General features: G+C 53.9%; 2 protein-coding genes across 3 annotated transcripts; both read right to left on the reverse strand.

The window, feature by feature from the left end:
* Window positions 1–315: 315 nt before the first annotated feature.
* On the reverse strand, window positions 316–12,006 carry RASAL3 (RAS protein activator like 3). Of its 2 annotated transcripts, XM_033853799.2 has the most exons (18): window positions 11,951–12,006; window positions 11,487–11,821; window positions 8,942–9,072; window positions 8,699–8,777; window positions 8,535–8,596; window positions 8,100–8,170; window positions 7,424–7,550; window positions 7,240–7,338; window positions 6,240–6,782; window positions 5,761–5,905; window positions 5,363–5,507; window positions 4,235–4,471; window positions 3,946–4,147; window positions 3,720–3,838; window positions 2,404–2,794; window positions 1,962–2,119; window positions 1,375–1,438; window positions 316–1,269 (listed from the first exon to the last, which is right to left on the reverse strand). In XM_033853799.2, the coding sequence occupies exons 2-18, from the start codon at window positions 11,806–11,808 to the stop codon at window positions 1,126–1,128; spliced, it is 3,039 nt and encodes a 1,012-aa protein (XP_033709690.1). In that variant the 5' UTR covers window positions 11,809–11,821; window positions 11,951–12,006; the 3' UTR covers window positions 316–1,125. The 2 variants fall into 2 exon arrangements, with proteins under 2 accessions (XP_033709690.1, XP_033709689.1); XM_033853798.2 differs by having other exon boundaries at window positions 11,487–11,979.
* A 101-nt stretch (window positions 12,007–12,107) lies between these two features.
* On the reverse strand, window positions 12,108–19,626 carry PGLYRP2 (peptidoglycan recognition protein 2). The gene is made up of 6 exons (XM_033853800.2): window positions 19,467–19,626; window positions 18,688–18,811; window positions 16,487–17,569; window positions 15,957–16,167; window positions 15,052–15,349; window positions 12,108–14,267 (listed from the first exon to the last, which is right to left on the reverse strand). Exons 2-6 carry the CDS (start codon window positions 18,749–18,751, stop codon window positions 14,229–14,231), a joined length of 1,695 nt encoding a protein of 564 aa, XP_033709691.1. The 5' UTR covers window positions 18,752–18,811; window positions 19,467–19,626; the 3' UTR covers window positions 12,108–14,228.
* Between the last annotated feature and the right edge of the window lie 4,082 nt (window positions 19,627–23,708).

Consider the following 23,708-nt stretch of genomic DNA (forward strand, 5'->3'; position numbering starts at 1 on the left):
CCTCCATCCAAATACCCACTCAAACCAACCATTAACCTCCCATCTACATACTCATCCATCCACTACCCAAGTAAATACCTACTTATCCAAACAACCAAGCAAGCATCCACCCATCTCTACACATAATCCTTTCACCCAGTCACCCATTCACCCAACCATCAATTGCATGTTTGTTTGTCTTCTCCAGTAGAGGGTAAGTTCCGTGAGAACAGGAGCCTGTCTATCTAGTATATTATTGTTTCCCCACTGCTCAACTCAAGAGTCTCAGGAGACCTCAACAAGTGTACATGCAATACATATAACCACTTAATTATTTCAAATGTTTATTTCCTATTACCATCCAGACCTTTTCTAGGCAGACATACCCATCCCAGCTAACCACGTACTCAACTAATCACCTACCAGGCCAAACATCCAGCAAATGCTAACCTATTCATCTGCCTTTTGTCCTACCCACCCTATCCCTCACCCATCCACCCACCCATTATTCAAATGTCCACTCATTTTCCCAGTGACCACTCGCAGAGCTTAACCATCTCCACACCTACCCACCCCTTCCTTCATTTGCCTCCCAGACCCACGCCCTCACTGCATGAGGGAGCCGGTGTGGGATTCGGGGTCCTAGGGAGATGCTCTCGTCTGGGATCTGGGAATTAGTAGAGGTGGGATCTGGGCTTCACTGAGAAGCAAGTGCTGCCCCTAACAATGACAAATACCTTTTACTGAACACTTTAAACTATGGGTCTTCTACTGTGTAAGGGACTTTAGATCCATTTTACAAATGAGGAAATCAAGGCTCTGAGAGAGTGAGGGCCTAAGGTCACACAGCTGGTGAGACTCTCCCTATATCACCCCCCTCCCCTGAGACCTCCAGTTAGGGGAGAGTTTGGGAGAGCTGAATGGGGGGGGGGGTTGCTTTCTGATTGGCAACACTTAGGCGCAAAAAAACCCCATCAATTTTTTACTGAAATCAAGATTTTACTGGGCAACCTGATAGTGCCAGACTGGTTGGCACCTACAGCTCCACTCCATACTGCAGGCCACGTGGGTTTGAGGCAGGGGTTGGAAAGGCCCCTAAGACCGCTTTCTCTCTGCTCCCAGAACACGTAGGGCCGAGTGGGCAGCTCAAGTGGTGTCTCCGTTGATGCAGGGTGCTTTGAGGGGCAGGGGCTGGCTCTGGGACCCCGATGTCCTGGGAAGAAGCTGCAGGCTCTGAATGGTCTCCCTCAGCTGGGCCTGAGTACTCTCTATCTCGGCCAGGCGGCACTCCTGGGGAGGCAGCGGCAGTGGACTCAGAGCCGGGGGAGGGTTGCGCCCAACTCTTGTTCCCTTACCCAGCCCAGATAGGCCCCAGGGCTCGGGCAGGGGTCTCACCAGACTTTTCAGCCTGTGGTCCTCATTGGTTGGAGGATCGCGCTCTGGATCCAACTTCGCGGTCCTGTGGGGATCAGGGGCAAAGGGAAAGCGTCAGAGGCTGAGGAACATCCCTCCAGCTCTTGGTAGGAGAGTCAGGGGCTCGGGGGCGAAGCTTGGAATGGAGGCGGGGTTTATCCAGGCTGGGGGATGGGGCCTAGATCAGTCTGAAGAAGGGGCTGCTGAATTAGAGCCTGGACCGTAATGGGATGAAAGGACAAACCAACCAACCGTTGGAGGCGGGTCTTGGCTAGTCCTGAGCTGGGTCATGAGAGGGATGGGGGAATGCCCAGACTAAGAGATAGTGGGTCTGTCCCAATCTGTGTGGGAGAAGCTGACTGAGGGACTGGACGAGAGGCCCTCCCAGGGACTTGGGGCTGGTGGAGCTCAAGAGGCGGGTCTTAGGTGTGTTGGGGCGGATCTTGCAGAGGGGGCGTGGCCGTGACAGGCATGATTTGGGAGGGACTGACTGGGAGGCGGGGCCTGAGCAGATCTCTTTAATAGAAAGCCCACCTGGGGGCGGAGCTAGTGGGAAGGGCGGGGCTTACCCTTCTTGGAGCCTGGTAGCCAGGTTCTGAAGCTGGCTCCGAAGCTGCTCCTGCTGCTCGCTCAAGGCCCGGATGTGGGTGCCGAGTGACTCCACGAGGCCGGACAGCGCCTTCTGATCCTGGCGCAGGGCGGCCACCTCGCACTGCAGCTCCGTCATCTGTGGGGAGGGAGCAGCTGTAACCTGAGCCATCGTCCCGCCCCTTCTCCCCAAGGACCCTGACCTCCCTGTACCCTGTGCTCTGCCTCCTCACCGCCCTGCCTATTGGGGAACGGTGCCCTAATTGTACAGAAGAGGAAACTGAGGCTCAGAGAGGGTTGGGTTATGCCTGGGTCACACAGCACAGCAAGCTCGGTATTTGAACCGAGACCTGCCCATCTTTCAGTCTTTTTCCAATCCTGTCTCCCCACTCTGTGTGCGGGCGGACCTGGGCTGTACCTCACCTTGCCCATGGGTCGGTGGGTGCCCAGCGGTTGGTCTCTGTCCCGTGGCTGGTCCAGCTGGCGCTGCCAGGGAACCGACGGCTTCCGAGGCAGCGATGCTGAGGTTCCGGTCCAGGGCCGGCCGCGGGGCACGGGTCCCGTGCGTAGGGAGCCTTTGGGTCGCGGCCGCGGCCCTGCAGACGGGCGGTGGCGAGCGGGGCGGCCAGCCGGGACGCTCTGCGTGCGCTGCACCGGCCGAGGCAGCCGCGGGGGCTGCTCCTCGTCCGGCCGTGGCCGGGCCCAACTACCTGCGCCGTGAACGCTGCGCAGGGACTGGCTCTTGGAGATGAGAGGGGTATGCTTGGGGAGGTCTCGGGGGGCCAGAAAGCCAGGCTTCTCTCCTGCAGAGATGCTGGGGGTGGGATGGGGGAGCTCAGACGCTCCACCGGTTCCTGAGCGGACTGCATCTCTACCTCTGACCAGAAATAACCCCGCCCCTGATCTTTTACTTCTATGTGACCCTATTGCTGAAGGGATCACATTTTGACTTCTGATCCTGTCCTGGACTTCTGACAATACTCTCCCTTCTATGACCTTTGACACAACGTCAATCTAACCTCTGATTTCTTTCTAGCCTTGTCCCTGAACTCTGACACAGTGTTACCCTTGGCTTGAACCTCTCTGTAACCTCTGCTTCCAGTTTGCCTGAGCTTGGCCTCTGCTCACAACTGTACCCTCTTCCTTCCCAATCTGACTCCGTCTTGTTCCCAGCCTCTGACCTTAAACTCACCCTGTCTCAGCCTCCTGAAAGAACATAGTCCCTGACTTCTGACCTCCAAAATGACTCTGCCCATAACCCTTGACCCCATCTGACCCTGGGCCCGACCTGTTTGCAATATGAACCTGTCCCTGACCCTTGATGATGTGTCTCAACATCCATCTGACCCACTCTGACCCCTGATTTGACCCTATCCACAACCTCTCACTGAAACCTGCCCCTCATTGCTGACCACAATGTCACTTTCTCTCTGACCCCAGACGTGACCTCTCCCTGATCTCTGCAATGCTTAATCCCCACCTCAGATTCCAATCTGACCCTGTGCCCGCCCTCTGACTGTACTGTGAGCCTCTCCCTGACCCCTGAGATGATCCTGTCTCCAGCCTCTGACCTCCATCCTACACTGCTTCTGACACTGACCCCAACATGACCCTGTTGTCTCTGACCCCTGACATGATCCTATCTTCATCTCTGACCACAGTTTGACCCTGTGATGCCTTTGGCCCTTCCCCTGCTCCTACCCATCAGAACTGGATCAGACTTGAGGCAGGTAGGTTACCTGGAATGGACCTGGGCTGGAGGTGGTGCGAGACGCATTGGCACAGACACAGGTACAGGTCGGCCCTCCTCGATGGCACTCAGGATGGTGGGCAGTGGTTCCAGGCTGTCACGGGTTGCCTGGTAAAGCAATGCAGGGAGGATGCTGAGCAAGCTCTCCAGGACCAGAGGCTCCCTACTCTCTTGCCTCCCTACCTCATATTCTGGGCTTTGGGCTCAGGCCACACCTGGTCAAGTTCAGCAAAGATGGTACAAAGCTGGGCATGCAGGACTGCCAGCTGGAGGGCCAGGTCACTGCTGCCCTGGTAACCACTGGGTGCTGTGTGCACATCCACCATGGCCACCTGGTCCAGGAAGCGTTGCATGGCAGGTCCATGATCCTCCAGGAAGCTATTCATGAAGCTCATGTAGGCCTCCTTCTCACCAAACCTAGATCGAGGCCCAACTGGGTGGGTCAGGTCAGGCATCTGCTACCCCCACGGCCCCAGCATGGCCTCCCAGCCTCCCAGGACTTACGGAGCATGGTTGGCGAGGTTCTGGATGACCTTGGCGATCAGCGTGAGGGTGCGGGCTGGGCCAGGTGCCGGGTGCTCTGGCGCTAGGCCAAAGAGGCTGGGTGAAAGAATGGCAGGACACAGGAGCCGCAGGAAGAGAGAGGCACAAACTAGTCGGTACCCCAGTGCCTCAGAGCCACGTGCCTTGCATGCTTCTCGCCAGCCTGAGAACACAGTGCCCAGCTCTGCTGGGAACCAGCTGGGGCAGAAAAGACAATGGTCAGAGTGGGAGGATATGGGCATAAAGTTCATGGATGATCAAAGTGCTACGGTCAGGTGTCAGGAGACACCGGCATTCTGGGTCAGGATTGAAGACATTGGGGATAATGATGCTTGGGGTTATAGGTCCATTTAGGGTCAGGGTTTGTTTGTGGTGTAGTTATCGTGGTGACTTCTGGGGTCAGTAATCTTAGATTTGGGGATACAGGTTCACATGAGGATGGAGGCCATGAGCTTGGGATGTAGCTATGACTGGACATGAAATTGGGGTGCCAGACATGACATGAAATAGGATGGGATTGGGGTTACAGGGTCACCTAGGTTCAGAAATCATGAGATCGATATCCTAGATGGCATGGGGTTAGGCATACAGGTTAACCTAGGGTCAGAGGTCAAGGAATTAGAATCCTAGGAATCCCAGTTACATGGGATTTGGGACACAGTGTTACTTAAGGTCAGGGATCATGGAATTGGGGGTATGCCATTACTGGAATCAGAGGTCATAGGAGTGAGATCCTATGTTAATTGGGGTCAGGTGGCATGGACTTAGGGTCAGGTGGCATGGAATTAGGGTATGGGGTCACCTGTAGTTTAGAAGACAAAGAATTTGGTCCCAGGTTACTTGGGGTTAGGTAGCATGATATTGGGAATGGGTTGCCAAATTTAGCAAATAAAACTTTAGGATAAACAGTTAAACCTGAATTTCAGATTTTAAAAATGAACACTTTTTTTAGTGTAAGCATGTCCCAAATATGGTATCACATTTAACTGGGCATCGTGTATTTTATCTGGAAACCCTAATTGGGAGTCAGGGTTAGCACAGTGGCTAAGAGGCAGGGTTAGGCTCGGGTTCTGGGGCCCTGATTCTCACTCGTAAGAGTGGATGATGCTCTCAAAGACCTCCTTGCAGCTGTTTCGCAGTCTGATCTGGTGCTGGGGCAGCTCTGAGGCCGGGCACTTGCTGGGGTTCACCTCACAGTCCTCAGTGGAGGCACAGAGACGCCGCACGACCTGTCCTGCAGTCCAGCACAGCCAGAGAGGGGCCAGCCCATGACCACCACAACCCACAGCACCCAGCCTCCAATTCTATCTCCAAATTACTCTGGAGGCACCTAAAATCTTGGGGAACCCCTGATTCCTTCTAGGATCTGAGCATCCCCAGGGCACCACCCACTACCAGAATCCAAGTTACTCAAGGATTCTCAGATCTCCCCTGGGGTGTCCTAGCCGGCTCAGCTAGGCCTCTGACCCCTGCCCCACTCTGCTTACCCAGTGTCTTTTGGAGGTAATCCTGTGCTACCAGCTTCATGTACTCATCGATGGCCTTGGTGGCCAATGTGTTTTCCCGGAACAGAAGAGCCTCACGGCCTCCACTGCGTGCCAGCTCCGCGGTGCCCAGGTCTGTCACCAGTGCCTGGGCATAGTGGGGTTACGATGCGTTGGGCGCAGACTGAGTCAGGGGGAATCCCTGCCCTTGGCGGGTCCCTCACCCCTGGGGCACAGGCCCACTCCTCATAGCTGCTGCCCAGGCCCAGCCCTCGCTGCTGGGGCTCTTAACAGGCCGGAACCTCCACCCCTCCAAGCGCAAACTTGGGCCTCGCAGTGCAGAGGCTCAGCTCAGACCCCGCCCCTCAAGCTGCCCAGCCCCTCGAAAGTGCCACTCTGGTATTGTCCCCACCAACTCCCCCCCGGAGCGCGCGATCGGTCAGCCCCTGGTCACCCGGGTTCGTCCCGTCGCAGCGCCGCACCTGAGCCCGGCCGGTGGCCCGCAGCACGCGCACCATGGCAGCCGCCAGCTCTTCCTTGGCCTGAGCGGACAGCGCGAGCTCGAGCGCCCCGCAGAGGCGCGCGTAGTGGAAAGTGAGGAACTCAGCCAGCTCCTTGTAGCGTTCAGAGGGCAGCACGCGCAGGCGCCGCGCCCGGATTCGTGCCCGCAGCGCCGCGCCCGCTGGCGCCCCGAGAAGCGGGAACCAGCGCTCCAGGCCCGCGGCGGGCGCGCGGGGGACGCCTAACTCTTCCAGCGCCAAGGCCACGCGGCCCAGCACCGCGTCCCCCGGGCCCGCTCCGCGTAGCCGCAACGACAGGCGACGCGCGGGCGGCAGCGCCTCAAAGTGGAAGCGTTCCGCCCAGAAGAGCTGGCCCGGGCCAGCCCTCGGAGTTGTGCGAGCCAGCAGTGCGCCGTCCAGCCACAGCTCCGCGCGCACTCCCGGCGCCCCCGCCGCCGCCCGGGGCAGCCCCTTCACTTCGTGCACCCACACGCTCAGCCACGTCTCTTCCCGCTCAATGTTGTCCTGCGGACCGGAGTAGGGGCGGGGGCGTGGCGTCTGTGCTCCACATCGGACACCAGAGGTGAAGAACGGGGCCCGTGCTCCCAGGGGGTCACTGGGCCCCTGGGGGAAGACAGTGAGGCCACGGGGGTGCCCAAGACGGCTATGCGGAAACCCTCTAGCTTTTCTGGGCTCTCCCGGAGAGATCAGGGCTCTAGGGCATGGAGGAGTAGCCGCGGGGTGGGGACTTGGAGACTGCCTGGGGTGCAAATAGGGCTCGGATTGAATACAATCCGAGCTGTGCAAGGGCTGGTAATAGATGCAAGTTGGGGGGGAGGATCTCGGAGTGGCTGCAAAAGTGTAGGGGGGCAGGTGTGTCCAAGGGGCAAGGTTTTGGGGCGAGTGGGATTTGGGGTGGGTGGAAGGGGCGGGGCCCGGGCTGTGGGAGGGGTCTCCAGGTCCGACCTTGCGCACTACCGACCTGACTAGGCTGGAAGTGGCGACGGATGTCCTCTATCCAGCGGTCTCTCTCAGCAGCCGAGCGACAGGAGAAGCAGCGGCTCCCTCCCGCCCACGTTACCTGTTGAGGAGGGGCATCCAGCGTGCGGTTGAGACCAAGGGTGCAGCCAAAGGGTCAGGCGAGGCGGAGAGTTGCCTGCACGTACCTGGAAGCAGTGGGGCTCCTCCAGGAGGCTGGGGTGCAGTGGCCAGACCCGCACGTCCCGCTCGGCGCCCAGGTCCAGTTCCGAAAGCTTGGCCAGCGATTCCCGAGAGCCCAGAGCACTGGGGGGTCTGGTGAAGGCGCACATGAACAAGCTGTCATTCCTACCCACTACCCCTCCCCCACCCCAACTACCCCTTACAGCCTGAAGGGTGGAAGCCAGGAGGGACTTGAACCTAAATTGGACTTGAATCCTCCTTTTGACACTTAATTCACTCTCTGAACTCCACAGTCACACTGGCCTTGTTTTTGTCACTTCATCCATCCTCTTGACCTTTGCACTTGCTGTTCCCTCTGCCTGGAATGCTTTTCCTGACCCTTTCGGCCTAGTTAACTTCCATCTATCCTTCAGATCTCAGCTCAAGTGTCCCTTCCCTGACACTCCCAGACCAAGGTGTTGACTCAGCTGCAGTTTTAGTTATTGTGTCAGACTCTGCCCCCACCATTCAACAGAGGGCTGGCTCAATGCTAAGGGTCTTTCAGTGGCCCCAGCATTGCCCAACATGGGGCAGGACACAGAGGGCCACAGGGGATATTTGGTGAAAGTCAGAATTATAGGCAGGAGGAGGGGGAGGGGCAATGTTGGATCCCAGCCCCTCCAGCTCCTCAGAGACCCTTACCCATCCTGGGAAGCATTGGCTCCTAGCTCCGATTTGGCCTTTTTCTTCTCTTTCAGCCGCTTGAGCAGCCCCTGTGGGGAGGGGGATGTCAGCTGGGCACAACCCTGTGTTCCCTCCTCAGCTCCCTTCCCCCCAGGGTGTCCTGGAAGATCTGTTGGTCTCGAGGGATCACAACCTCAGGCTATATTAGCAGGAATATTAAAGGCAATCAACAGCTCCCATTTCTAAAGCACCAATCATATGCTTTCCTACATTCCCTATGGACTTTTCATAAACAGCCCCAAGAAGGAGCTTCTCTTTCTGGCTCCATTTGACAGATATGGACACTATGATCCTGAGAGGGTCAGTGACCTGCCTAAGATCACCCAGGAAGAGTCCCCCTTTCACCTCTGAAGGTCGGAAAGTCTTTGCTCTCCCCTCCACCCCGCCACTTACCCGAATGTTGTGGACCTCGTTGGGGCCAGCGGCCTCTGGCTCGGTCTTTCCAGAGATCCGATCTGTGGGTGGTCAGGGGTGGAAGTTGGGGGGGTGGGATCGTCGTGGATTCTGCCCCACCCTGAGAGGCTCCCAAATCCCCAGCCCCCATCTCTCAAGCTTACCTGGATCCCTGAGGTTCCCCAAGGCCACCTGGATGCTGCCCTCGGAACTAGCGCTCCCCACCCGGGGCCTGCAAGGACGCTGTCCCCCAAAAAGGGTGGGTGGTCAGAAAGGAGAGGCAGGCAGACAGACAGAGGGAGAGGCAGACGCCTTTCTGTTATGCCCCCTCATCCCCCGCCGTTACCACTGTTCTGTCTCTCTTCCTTCCTCTCCTTCCCTCCCCTTGCCCAGGTGTCCCCTCTTACCTCCTCCTCACCCCCAAGCAGCACCAGCCTCCCATCAAATAGGGTGAAGGCCCCGATGTTCCAGATGGGCACGTCGGGTGCGGGGGCCTCTGGGATCTGTGGGGCAGGGGGCTCCAGCTCCGGCTCAGGCTCTGGGTAGAGGAGGAGGTGCTGGGGACGTGGGAGTCCTTTCTTCTCCCTCAGAACAACCTCTCCACTCACCAAGGCTCATCAAGGGTTGCCTCCTAAGTGCCCCCTCTTCCCAACCCACCCAGCAGCCATGTCAGGTGTTGGACAAGCCTCCACCCCTCTCCGGGCCTTGTCCCCACTAACCATGGGTGGTGATGGGTGGTGGACACAGCCCCACCGACTATGTGCCCCGCGTACTGTGTTTACTGCTTCACACACCTCTCATTTAATCCTCCAAAAGCCATTTGATGGGCTATTAAAACACCCATTTTACCAAGGAGGAAACTGAAAACACATAGAAATTGAGTGACTTGCCCAGGGTCACACAGCTTGTGAGTCACTGAGCTGGGCTTCGGATACAAGCATTCTTCTCTCTCTCTTTTTTAATTGACTTAGTACCATCTTTACACAAATCGAACACACACACAAACACATCAACAACTATGGAACTGTATCCATTAAACTTTGATAAGACAACACAAAGAACTAACAAATAGCTAAGATGTTGCTGAATTGAAAGCATTTCCAATGAAAGTTTAATTTTAAGAGGTCCATATTTACATAGTATGTTAAATGCTTCTGCATCTCATTTTAAATGCATGATAAATAAAGAACAAAGATAAAGGTCGCAACAGATCTTCCGAGAGGGTTCAGCCTTGTGGTGGTCTGATCTCACTGCGAGAAATGCACTGAAAATGGAAATAACGTTACTTGCTAATTTTCCTTCTTTCCTTTTCATAGTTTCCTTCAAGGAAACTAAGCCTTTGTTCCAAGGCCTGGCTGGCACTAACAGAGCCCATACTCAAGGGTCGGGTACATACAAGCATTCTTCTCTTAAGCAAGACAGTGGGCAGGTCCAAGAGGTTAAAAAACAGGACAGCAGCCTTGGTTCCTTACATAAATAACAAGTGTAAGGGGAAAAGTGTTCAAAGTTTGAGAAAGGAACAGAAGAAGGGCAGGGTTGGGAGAGGTGCAGTAGGAAGGCCTCCCAGAGAGAGTAAGTTTACAATGGGTCTTTTTTTTTTTTCTCTCTAATTTTTTGGCCATGCTGCGTGGCATGTGGGATCTTAGTTCCCCAGCTAGGGATAGAACCTGAGCCCCCTGCAGTGGAAGCGTGGAGTCTTAACCACTGGACCACCAGGGAAGTCCCCTGCAATGGGTCCTGAATAACAGATTGGGTTTTGACAAAGATGGAGGAGATCGTGGCATGAATGGCTTGAGCAAAGCCTGGGAGGTGGCACATGGCCTGGCCCAGGGAAATAAAGGGAGGGGTGAGAAGGGCTTGGAGGGCTTGGAGGCTGGAGGGGAAGGTTCAGGAAGAGGTTAGTGCGGGGCTTTGGGTGTCAGTTAGAAGAGCTGGGGTTTTATCCTGGAGGTATGAGGAGCCATGGGAGGTGTTTGAGTAGGGGAGGAGCCGGTCTGCTTGTTAGAGAGCTCTCACTGGATCCTATGGCGTGGGCAATACCTGATACCGTGGAGGGGGCTGAAGGGATGCCTCTGCAAAGTGGGAATATGAATGATGAGAATCAGATGAGCTTCCGGGATAGGAGGGCTGGATCAGGCCGCCCAGGTTACCTGTCTGTCCCATTGTTTTACCACCGGGGGAATAAATGATGACCGCCACTTGTTAACGGATCACATAAAATGTGCTGAGTCCTAGACCAGCGTTACATTCATGAGCTCCAGTCCTCATGATATCCTTTACTCTTCTAGATCCCTCTGTGTGACACTTAGCCCCATCTGTCATTTTCTTGTTTGTTTGCTGTCTGTCACGCCCACTACACTATGAGCTCCACAGGGCAGGCAGTTTCGTCTGTTCTGTTCACTGCTGTGTCCTCAGTGTCTAAATCAGGGCAGGCCTAGAACGTAGTAAATGCTCACAGACCTCTGTCTGAATGAATGAATGAACGAATGAAATAATATATCCTTCAAGGTAGGAATCATGATTCCCATTTAACTTATGGGGAAGCTGAGGCTCAAGGAAGTGAAGAAACTAAGACATGGAGGCTGGAGGGCAGGAGAGCAGGAGGCAGCAGAGATGGGTATCCAGGCAGGAGAGAATAAGCCTGGGCCATTGAATGTGAGGAGAGACCTACTGGGGCCAAGAGCCATTTGGCATCTGGACCGTGCTACCATCAGTCTATTCCCTGTCCCTTCCCAGGGCTGGACCCCCAGCTCACAGGTCCCTAGCCACTCCCACCATGCCCAGGCCCTGGGTAAGGGGGAGAGAGAGAAGAGGGCAGCCAGCCGGGCCCCAGCCACTTCCTGTCGGGCTTTTGCACTCCCCACAACTTCCTGTGTCTGTAAGGCTGATGCTCCGGAGGCAGACAAAACCCAAGCATCTGGGCCTCCCAGCCTGGGTGGGGGAGCCGTGTACCTGAGGTCTCTGGCTCTGGTTCTGACTCCAGCGGTGGGCTCTTATGCCTTCCCCAGAGGGTCTTGGATATTCGGAGGCGGCTCGAGCGCGACTCCTTGTGGGGCGCAGAGAGGACACGACGAAACAGCGAGCGAGGGGCCGGCTGGCTGCTGACTGTGGGCTCCTGGTGGCTCAGCGCCCTCCCCCATCCTGCAAGGCGGCCCCAGCGGAACCCTCCAGCCCCCTTCTCCCCACAACCTCCTGAGTGCCAGTGGTAGGAGGTTAGCGGCGATGGGGCTGCTGGCTGGGTTTGGGAGGCCAGGCTCGGCGAAGGTGGGTCCATGGCAGAGATTCTCCTGGGGGATGATAGGGTGACAATTCTGCCCAGTGTCTGCCCACACGTTGTCTTCATCTTGGCCCCCTCCCTACTCTCAGCTCTGCCCCCAGGGAACCCCCTTGGGGGCCATATGCACTCCCTCTCTTACCTTGATTTCCTGACCAGCCCCAGAATCAGCAGCCGTCTGCACCCTGCCTGGCTTCCTCCCGCTGAACGCAACTCCACGTGACCCTGTCTGTCCCACCCCACCCCACAGCCAAGCTGGGAGGGCACAGTGAGGGCAGGATGCAAGAGGAGAGGAGGTGACAGAGCAGGACTCAGAATCTCTCACTGACCAGGAGGCAGCACATGCCCCTCTCTGAGCCTCAGTGGCCTCCTCTGCAAAACGGGCACATGCTGACTAAATGCTGGAACTCTCATCCACTGCTGGTCAGAGTGTAGACTGATTCATCCAAGCTGGAAAACTGTTGTGACCTATGAACATTGACCACACCCTTCTCCTCTGACCCAGCAGTTCCACTGCTAGGTATACACCCAATAGACATGCCCACCAGCGCTATTCATGATAGCGCCAAACGGAAAACAACCCAAGTGTGCATGTACTGTAGAATGAATAAATTGTGGTCTCTTTACATAGTGGGATATTATGTATCAATAAGAAGGCTCGAACTCAGATGAATCACAATGTTGAGCAAAAAAACCCAAACAATGAAGAGTAAACGCTGTGTGTTTCCATTTATATGGAGTTCCAAAGCAGGCAAAACTCTGTTTAACAATTCAGGATATTGGTTTCCTTTGGAAGGGCCAGAGACTGGGGAGGTGGGGAAGCACAACGGAGGCTTCTGGTAGCTGATCATGGTGGGTTTTTTTTTTTTTTTTAATTGAGGTGAAATTCACATAATATAAATTTAACCTGTTCTATTTCTTGAGCTGGGTGTTGATGACATGGGTATGTTCTGTTGTGAAAATTCATTAACCACACATTTTGGTGCCCTTTCTTATATCTCTATGATACCACAATAAGTATTTACTTGAAAAAAGAGGTGGCCACATGCTGTTCTGAGTAATAAGTGAGATAACTTGAGAGTCAGTAGAATCCTGGCCCGCTGGCCCCAGAGTGGGTTTGAGTGCCAGCTGGTCCTTCTCTCACTGTGTGACCTCAGGCAAGTCATTTCCTCTCTCAGAGCCTTGGTTTCCTGATTTGTACAAGATGATAACATCAGTTTCAGAAGGTTTATAATGGGACACTTTGTTTATTCAGCAAATGTTTCCTGAATGCCTACTATGTGCTGGGTACTGGAAAAGCTACAAGGAACAAAATAAACTGGGTTCCTGCCTTCCTGGAGCTCACAGTACAGCAAGAGAGACAAATCTTGAACATGAAGGCAGGACATTTCTAGCTGGTGAAGACTTGGAAGCAAATAGACAGAGTAGAGGCTGAGCAGAAGTGATGCACTTTGAGCTGGAAAAATCCAGGAGGGCTGAGCATGAGGAGGAGCTGGTCATGGGAAGAACACGCCAGGTAGAAGGGACGGCTTGTGCAAAGGCAAGCGTGACCGGAATTCACAGGGTGGGATGGGTAGGACGGCCTTCACGAGCATGTGACCTGTGCAGTCACCGGGCTCAGAAGGGCTCTGCATTGCGCTTGATTTAACTTTTTGGACAGGGCCTGCATTTTTCATTTCGCACTGGGCCTTGAACATTCTATAACCTGTCCTGAGGAAGAGGGTCTTCAGCGAGGGTCAAAAATCCTTTTCCTGGTGCTGGACATGTTCTTGCGGGTGCACATACCTTAGCTATGCCCACCTCATTCTTACCACACTCAGTCCACTCACTGCACATACAGGTAGAGTCTCCCTGTGTTCCACCGTATCTCTGAGCCTGTACCACTTCACTGCATACGGGCCCCACTCCCAACTCCCTGCATTTTTGCTGGAGGACTTTCTCTGACAGGTGGAGTCCACACTGCCCGTGCAACAAGCAGTCCCAGAGTGCCAACACATTAACACTGCCCTGGGAGCAGCCCTCAGCCAATGACTATGGAAGTTGGAGGATCAGTACTCCAGCTGCCTTGCCCTTTGAGTGGGATGACTCTGCGGTGTGTGACCTACACTGTCCCCCAAAGGTCCCTGGTGGGATTGAGCTCCACGTGCCTCCCATACCCACATGCCTGATAAAGCACCCTTTCCCAGCTGCCTTCCCTTCCCTGTGTCGCTTCCTTATTCCCCAGCTGCCATGTCCTGGGATCACTGCTCAGACGACTACTTATCGACAAGGATTCTTGTCCCAGGGTCTGCTTCTGGGCAACCCTAAACTAAGACAGAATGTGCAAACGCAGATGATGCATGGACACAGGCTTTCTTCCCATGGTCTCTTTATTGGAGGTCTGTGGCTAGCAGGATCGTTGGAGGTGGCCCCCTACTGGATCACCTAGAGGCCCTCCTGGCAGTTCTTGGTTTCACGTTCTAAAAAAGACAAGGGAGTGTGAGGTTTGGCGGTGGGGTGGGTGAGGGGTCGTGGGGCTGGGTCTGCCTTCCTCATGGTGGCACCCTAGATGGTAAGAGGACAGGGGCCCAAAGTGAGGGGGCAGGTACAATGCCAACGGCAGGCCAGCCAAATGAAACGGAGTGGTAGCTTGAAGGTACAGCTAGATAGCACAGGGATGTTATAGAGGTGTTTTTGTGATCATGATCAGAGGTTGGGGTGCAGCCATCAGGCTGAGGTTGTGCTGACTGGGCCTGGATTGCTCCAGCGTAAGAGTTGTCGTCAAGGGTCAGGAAGGCTGGGGCTAGCAAGCATCCTCAGGATTGTCTCTCTGAGACTCTGAGATTGTCTGAGCAGAGGATTGCAATACTAGGTTAGGGGCTGGACAGAAGCTGTGCAGGTAAAAGGGTTTTCTGTAGAGGGTCACAGTCTGGGTCAGTGTTGTGTGGATGGGTGGGGGCGGGGCTTTGGGTGGGGGCAAGGATGAGGGCAAGTTTGGGTGGCTGGGATGAGGTTGTGCAGACAGAGTGGCAGAGTGGGTAGGCTATATTGCAAGCAGAATGACTGGAGTCTGAGTCTAGATTGCCTGAACAGACGAGCTGCAAGGGGGTTCAGGGTCCTGACTGAGGCTGTGTGGGCACAGGGTTACAGGAAGGAGTGAGGGGCCTGCTGAGTTTAGGCAAGCAGGCAGGGATCAGGGGCCGTGCTGAGCTTGTGTGGACAGATGGGCCTCAGGCCGAGGTAGTGCAGGCGTCGGGGACTCACCTTGTCGAAGTGCGGCCAGGTGCGCAGCTGGTTGAAGAGCCCGTCGCCCGGGCAGTCAGTGCGCACGAGCTGGCGGTGGCCGAGCAGCGCGTAGTCTGGCCGCAGGAAGCCGGCGCGCACAGCGCAGCGCGGGAGCTCGTCGCGCACCGCGCGCAGCGCGGCCTCTGCGGGCCGGTCCGCAGTGTAGTTGCCTATCAAGGCCACGCCGAAGCCGCGGGAGTTGTGGCCGAGTGTGTGCGCACCCACCCAGTGCCAGCCGCGGCCCTCGTACACGTAGCCGTCTGAGCCCACCACGAAACTGCGAGGAGAGAAGGAAGCATGCACCACTTGGCGTGAGGCCCCGTCTCTCATCTGGCCCTCTACCCCAGTTTCCGCACCTGTGCCAAGGGCCGCCGCCACCCCAAGTCCCGCCCGGTCGCGCTGACTCTACCCCGTCCAGCCGTGTCCCACTCCCCGACCTAATGCCACCCCAGAAACCGTCCCGTTTCTCTGGATCTACCCCCAACATTGGCCTCATCTCTTTCTACCCAGCTCCCTCCCCATTGTCTCAAGTCCAACTCCTGCCCAATTCAGAGCCCTTTTCTGTCTTAGGTCATATCCCATCACTGCCCCGTCCCAGACTCAGCCGCTACCACAGGTCCTGCTCCTCTCCCAAGTCCGGACTCCTTTCCTAGTTCCCACCCCAAACTCAGGAATCCACTGTTGAGCTATTTCTGCTCCATGTTAAGGCCCGGATCCTAGTCTAGGCCGCTCCCCTCTCCACACTGGCTCCACCCACCCTAAACTCCTTGCCAGCTTGGCTCAGGTCCAAACCCCGCCCCCCTCAGTCAGGCTCTGCGCCCCCAGGCTCTACACTGCACCACCACTTGGTCCGCCCTGCCAGCGACTTGCAGGTTGCCGCCCACCTGTAGCCTATGTCGTCCCAGCCGCGAGTATACTGGTGGAAGCGCTGCATAGAGCGCATGTCGGCGGCGCAGCGCTCAAAGTCCGTGCAGGGTGACGCGGGCACGTATGTGTGGTGTACATACAAGAACCCGAGCGGCAGCTGCAGTGGCTTCGGGCGGCCCTGGTACGGGGCCGCGACCCAGCGGCAACGTGGGTGGATGGCTGGACACCCTGAGAGGAAGAGAGTCCAGCACGGGAGTAAGCAAGCGTTTCTCTGCCTGCCGCCTCCTCCCACACTAAGAGCGCATATAAGGATCATCCCTTCAGTCTCTTCCCAGATTTGGGGACAGTTCAGTCTCACACCACACTGGCCCCCATTGGGATCTAACTTAACTAAATCTACCAGCATCCTAGTCCTGTTGGCCTCCCAGCCAAAGCCCTTATTTACCCCTCTGGAATCCCCCAGTCCTAGATCCTCCTGACCTGTGGGGCACTGAGAATGTCTGTATATATGAGAAGGAGCATTACAGGGGGTGGGGGCCCTTCTCACCTAGGAAGGCCTCAGTGAACTCCTTGGTAGCATGGGTGGCCACCTGTGCCAGCTGTTCTTGGCTCATACCCTGAAGTTGAGGGTGTGCTGGCTCCAGCCTCTGCAGCAGGATGAGGGCCCCCCATACCTGCTGGGTCAGAATGGGAGTTGGAGTCAGAGCAGCTCCGTTCTGCCGTCGGAAGTTGCTGCGAAATCCTGGGTCTCCTGCTACCCCGGCTCCGTAGTACTGGCTCAGCAGGTGGCTGAGGGGTGGCCGGGGCTCAGGGGACCGGCTCAGGTAGTCTCCAAGGAGGGCCCCATCCAGGGCACCATTGAGGAAGGCCGTGGTGAGGGTTGATGCTTCAGGGTCCAGGAGCGTGAAGGTCCGGGGAAGAGAGAGCTGGTCCCAGCAACCCTCAGTTCCCAGTGAATGGCTCCAGGTCTGAGGGCCCTGGAGGAAGTTCAGGCCCAGGTCTCTGGCCAGGGTGACCACTAGGAGGCTGTCCACAGTGGTTGGGAACTTGGCTTTGGTATCTGCTGAGGAGGCTTGGACATCTGGAGAGGTGACTTGGACATCTAGATCTGTGGCTCTAACGTTTGGAGACACAGCTCCGACATCTGCCCAGGTGACATCTGAAGAGGTATCCCTGAGTCCTGGGGAGGTGGCTCTTACATCAGGAACCGTGGCTCCAAAGTCAGGAAAGGTGACGCCAGCGTCCGGAGGGGTGCCCGTGCTGTCTAAGGGCAGGTTTACGACCCTGTTCCCCTGCAGCCCTGCCTCCAGCCCTGCCAGAAGAGGCTCCACAGCCACGGTTGAGCCATCGGGTGCCAGCACCACCCCGCATTCCTTCCCGTCCCACACACCATGTCTCGCCACCTCCATGGTCAGGCCTTGAAGCTCTGGGCTCAGTGAAGGAGGATCCAGCATGGTGGTCTTGAGACTCTGCTCCTCCAGCAAGAAGTGTTGGAGAGGGTTGTGGGCACAAGAGTCCTGGGCTGACAGCAGCCATGAAGAGGCAGTGTGGCCAGCCTCGGTGGCTGGTGCCTTCTGCTCGAGCTCAGCCAGTGCCTGGATGACAGAGTCCATGAGCAGGGGCAGGGTCGCTGAAGGAGGAGGGATGGTATTAGCCCAGCAGCCCAGCACCACCTGTTACTGAGCCTCCCCCTGCCGTTTCTACATCTTCTCAATGCCCCCTGCCTTCGTTGGACAATCTTATGATGTCTGACATTGTCCTTGTGTAGGTGAGGAAACTGAGGCACAGACAACAAGTTAAGGAGCTTAGACTATCAGCGAGCACTGGGGAGCCATGGCAGGTTCATGAGCAGGGGAGATACATGGCCAGGTTGGAATTCTGATTGCTCCTTTGAGTGCTGTGTGGAGAATAGATTTTGGGGGGACCAGAGTAGAGAAGGGGAGAGAGTTTGGAGGTAAGCAATGAAGGTGGCTGAAGCCAGGATGGTGACGCTGTGATGGACAAGAGTGGGCAGAGTCTCCAGATATTTTGAGGGAAAGATGGACCGTTTTTCATGATGGATTGGAGTTTGGGGAATTTTAGAGGGAAAGGTGTCTCAAAGGATGTCCAGGGGAGGGTGGGCCTGTGCCTTGTGGGAGAAATGTCTATGGCTGAACTTGGAACTTAGAAGTCTGGGACTCAGAGCTGGGGTGGGTTGTTGAATAATTAAACCTTTACTATGTGCCAGGCACCATTCTAGGTGACTTATATAACAACCCAGTTAATCTTCGCAAGGACCCTATGAACGTGGAGAGGTTAAATTATCTACCTAAGATCACATAGCTAGGAAGTGGCAGAGGCAGGATTTGAACACAGGAAGTCTTAATCCTTACACTCTGCTGACTGCTGGAATTCAGGTTCTTCTCCAGACAGTTCACTCAGTGATTCCTCTCTAGCTTTGTTCTTCTTTCTGCCTAAAATGTCCTTTCCTGCTTCACCACCAAGTAAAATTCTTCTTCCTGTCCTAGATCTATGTCCCCTCCTGCAGGAAGCCTTCCTGATTTTTGCTCTTTTGGCCCCAGTTTCTTCCCCCAGCCCTTGCCCTGATCCTATGGGGCTGGGAGCATCTGTGTTCCCAGACTGGAGGTTCCTTGAGACTGGGGCCTCCTGGATCTAGCCTCACCCTGTACAGGGCTGGACACAGAGGGGCAGCAGTATACTTCTGCTGAAATAAGAGTCCTGGCCTCAGGCCTCTGCCTTTTGACCTACCTGTGCCTGGCTCCGGCTGCAGCAGCAATCCGTACAGGATCCATAGGATAGCCTGGACCACCATTGTGGGCTTCCAGTTTCCAGGGGAAGTATCCAGTTTACCTCAGTGGAGACTTTGGCAGAGCTGGAAGGAGACAAGCATGGAGAACTGAGAGTGCCTTTGGCTACTGTCAAAGTCCAGCGGTGAATGACACGGCTGCCACTTGCAGAGCTGTGGGCGGGAGGCAGTGGTGGCGTGGGTACAGAGTGCCCTGGCTCAACGTCATATGGGTCTCAGGGGCTTCCCCCATCCTATCCTGTTCCTCCCAGGGTGAGGTCAATGGTCAGTAAGCCAAGCGCATTGCAGGAGTGGCCTGGAAACTAGGTAGCTCAGATTCCAGCAAACTCTGCCCATTCCCCAGGAGTGGTAAACTGAGGCTAATGCAGCAATCCACCCTTCCTATGGTGATCGTTCTGTAGCTGCTTCTGGCCACCAGAGGGGACTCTCAGGTGCCTGCCCGACTGGTAAGACTGGCTGTGATGAGGGTGAGGAGAGAAGGAGAGGCCTGAACTCGGCGCTGCCTCTGCTTTCTTTGATGCCAGCACTTTAGCCTCAGGCAGAGGATGAGTGCAGGGGCCGAGGATTGTTTTTGTTGAAGTAGCGTAGGGGGACCTGAAGATGTCATCTCTCATCTCATTCCAGCTCCGGATCCCAAGCTACCAGAGGTAGCTGAGAGCAGGAATTGGGCTGGGGTGTTTGGGACCCTGGCTTTGTCCCCGGAGCGGACTTCTGGGCTCACCTGGGTTGGCAGTGAGGGGTCCTCCCTCTTCCTCTGGTGCCTGTGGCCAAGTCCTGCTGAAGAGAGCCCTCCTCCTCTTTATCCAGCATCGGGTGGGATGGGCTCATCATGGCTGGGGCTGCCGTGTAAATTACTTCACTGTTGGCCTCCCATCTCGAAACTAGCCTGGGGAATTTCCAGGAGACCCACCAGGCTGGGCACTCAGCACAGGGCGGGCCTTGGGCGGGCCTGGGAGTGCCCAGGCTAAGCCAGGCCTGGGATTCCCCAGGGGACCTGCTTAGATATTGAGTGTCCTCTTTCTGGGCACTCAGCATGGCCTAGCACAAAGCTGGACACACAGTAGGGGCTCACAGAGTTAGATGCTAAGAGAGGAGGATGAATAGAGGCTGCTCCCCAGGAGATTCTGAGGAAATCTCCTCCTCCATGTCCCAGTTTCTGAGGATTTGGGGTCAGGGGCTCTGCCTGACAGAACCATGTGGAAGATGTGGGCTGTGTGTCCATCCGGTGCAGGACTAGCGTGAGGAGAGTGAGGGTGTAAACTTTAAGGTGGTGCCGAAAATCTCAGCATCAAGATAAATAATATTCTAGCACAATGCTTTAAAAGACTAAAAGAAATGCAAAAAAAATCCATGATGAACAAAATATCAACATTTTAATAAAGACAGGGTCAGGGGCAGTGCTGTGCTTGGACATCTTGGAGCCAGAAGTGAAAGGAAAAATCAGGAATTCTGATCCTGTCCTTGTGCCTCCCTTGCCTTAACTTCATCCAGGCCCTACATCCACCAGGGGGTAGCCCCCAGGATGTTGCGGGGTAACCGTCACATGAGATCCTCACCTAATGTCTGCTTGGTCTGGGAATGACCCTGATGTGGCATCATGGACCTTGGGTTTGTCCCTCTGATTCTCCCACTGATTGTGGCTGTGGAGAGACCCTTACAATTTTATTTAACTGCCAATTTATGCTCATTTTACCCAGCAGGAGGGTGAGCTCAGAGATGTTAAGTAACTTGTGCAAGGTCACATAGCTAGAACCTGAGGAAGACTCCAAGCCCAGTGCATGTTTTCACTATCCTGTGGCTAGGTCAGGGTCAGCGTAATTATACCTCTTCATGCTGGGCAAGTGTTTGCAGACTGGCTACAGAGCAACTTCACACCCAGTAATTCTTGGGCCAGCCAGATGGGCAGCCTTGATACCCGTTTAAAGCCTGAAGTTTGTGGTAGGAGCTGGGTTGTATTGGAGTCAGGGACATGTCATGGCCAGCCAACATTTCCCTCAGGGTCTATCTGGGATTTGTGACCTTCTTGGGTAGGACCCTTCCTTCAGGAAGGCTCCTTGATTACCCCTGGCTCCCCACTTCTCCCATTCTGGCTCCCTAGCCCGGGATTCCTACCTTTGACCCAGACCTGTCCATACAAGGTCTAGAGTTTCTCTGTCTGGTTCCATCTCCCCCAGACTAGGAGATGTTGAATTCTCTTGGGATGTCCAGAAATGCCCACCACAGGTCAGGGACCAGATGGGTAGCAGGGAGTGACTGTTGAGTACACCATAGACCTGATTGAGGATGTGGGGTCAATTTGAGGTTAGGCTCTGAAACACACACATGCAGACACCCACACACCAGCGCACCTGGTCTTGGCTGGGCCTGGGAGGCAGCACAAAGGCTGGGATTCCCATGATGAGTCATTCCCCACCCCTGCTTCCCTCCCACTTCATGAGGCCCACTGCCAGGATATGCCAAGGCCCCTCCAGGCTGCAGACAGACCAGGGGTCTCATAAGAGTACCCAGGGCCTGGGGTCATCTCTAATGGAGGTAGCATTGGCACAGAGAGACAGAACCCTGGGCTTTGGATCTGAAGTGAACCTGGGATCGAGGCCAGAGGCCAGAGGAAAAGGAACTTGGGGCGGGGCAGGGCTGGGCTTGGGGCCAAGATCAGAGTTAATAACATTCATTTTGGTAACAGTAATGATAATAATAATGAAGACCCTGATAATAATAATAAAAACTTGTGTGCAGGTCTCTGAGATAAGATTTTATATGCCTACATTTTTTTTAAATTTAATTTTTTAAATTGAAATATAGTTGATTTACAATGTCGTGCCAATCTCTGCTGTACAGCAAAGTGACTCAGTTATACACATAGAGACATTCTCTTTTTTTTTGACCACACCTTATGGCATGTGGGATCCTATTTCCCTGACCAGGGATTGAACCTGTGCACCCTGCAGTGGTAGTGCGGAGTCTTAACCACTGGAACGCCAGGGAAGTCCTGAGACGTTCTTTTTTAAAATATTCTTTTCCATTATGATTTATCACAGGATACTGAATATAGTTCCCAGTGCTATACAGTAGGACCTTGTTTATTCATCCTATATATAACAGTTTACATTTGCTAATCCCAAACTCCCAGTCCTCCCCTCCCCCACCCCCATCCCCCTTGGCAACCACAAGTCTGTTCCCTATGTCTGTGAGTCTGTTTCTGTTTTGTAGATAGGTTATTTGTCCCATATTTTAGATTCCACATATAAGTGATATCATATGGTATTTGTCTTTCTCTGACTTACTTCGCTTAGTATGATAATCTCTAGTCATATCCATGTTGCTGCAAATGGATTATTTCATTCCTTTTTATGACTGAGTAGTATTCCATTGTATATATGTACCACTTCTTCTTTATCAGTTCATCTGTCGATGGACATTTAGGTTGTTTCCATGCTTTGTATATGCCTACATTTTAAAATTCAGCTCTGGGTTTTGTGAAGAGATGTAATATTCCATTGTATATATGTGCCACATTGAAGAGATGTTTTAAAGCAAGACTGGGCAAACCACAGCCTATGGATTGACTATCTGTTTTGTAAACAATATTTTTTGTTTTTTTTTCAAGGTGAAATTCACCTAACATAAAGTGATGTTTTTATTACTTTTTAATTTTTTCACACCTTTATTGGAGTATAATTGCTTTACAATGTTGTGGTAGTTTCTGCTGTACAATGAAATGAATCAGCTATATGTATACATATATCCCCATATCCCCTCCCTCTTGAGCCTCCCTCCCACCCTCCCTATCCCACCCCTCTAGGTGGTCACAAAGCACCGAGCTGATCTCCCTGTGCTATGCAGCAGCTTCCCACTAGCTAACTATTTTACATTTGGTAGTGTATATATGTCAATGCTACCCTCTCACTTCCTCCCAGCTTCCCCTTCCCACACTGTGTCCTCAAGTCCATTCTCTACATCTGCGTCTTTATTCCTGCCCTATCACTAGGTTCACCAGTACCGCTTTTTAAAATTCCATATATATGCGTTAGCATACGGTATTTGTTTTTCTCTTTCTGACTTATTTCACTCTGTATGACAGATTCTAGGTCCATCCACCTCACTACAAATAACTCAGTTTCATTCTTTTTTTTTTTTGCAGTACGCAGGCCTCTCACTGCTGTGGCCTCTCCTGTTGCGGAGCACAGGCTCCAGACGCGCAGGCTCAGCGGCCATGGCTCACAGACCCAGCTGCTCCGTGACATGTGGGATCTTCCCGGACCGGGGCACGAATCCGTGTCCCCTGCATTGGCAGGCGGACTCTCAACCACTACGCCACCAGGGAAGCCCAGTTTCATTCTTTTTTATGGCTGAGTAATATTCCATTGTATATATGTGCCACATAGAAGAGATGTTTTAAAGCAAGACCGGGCAAACCACAGCCTATGGATTGACTATCTGTTTTGTAAACAATTTTTTTTGTTTTTTGTTTTTTTTTTCAAGGTGAAATCCGCCTAACATAAAGTGAACCATTTAAAAGTGTACAATTCTGTGGCATTTAGTACATTTACAATTTTGTACAACCATCGCCTATATCTAATCTAGTTCCAAAATTTTCATCACCCCAAAATAAAACCTTGTACCCATTAAGCAGTTACTTTCTGTCATCTACCAGCCCCTGGCAATTGCCAGTCTGCTTTCTGTCTCTGTGGATTTACCTATTCTGGTCATTTCATATAAATGGAATCAAACAATATGTGACTTTCTGTGTCTGGCTTTCTTTTCATTGAGCATAAAGTTTTCAAGTTTCATTCATATTGTAGCGTGAATCAATGCATTTTATTATGAATCATTCCTTTATATGGCTGAATAATATTCCATTCAATGGATGTAGCACAATTTGTTTACGTAAAATGAAAGTTTATCGGAACACATCCTCTCCCATTTGTTTACATATTGTCTATGATTATTTTCATGCTCTAAT

The sequence above is a fragment of the Tursiops truncatus genome, chromosome 3 (assembly GCF_011762595.2).
Source record: "Tursiops truncatus isolate mTurTru1 chromosome 3, mTurTru1.mat.Y, whole genome shotgun sequence".
NCBI classification, from domain to species: Eukaryota; Metazoa; Chordata; class Mammalia; order Artiodactyla; family Delphinidae; genus Tursiops; species Tursiops truncatus.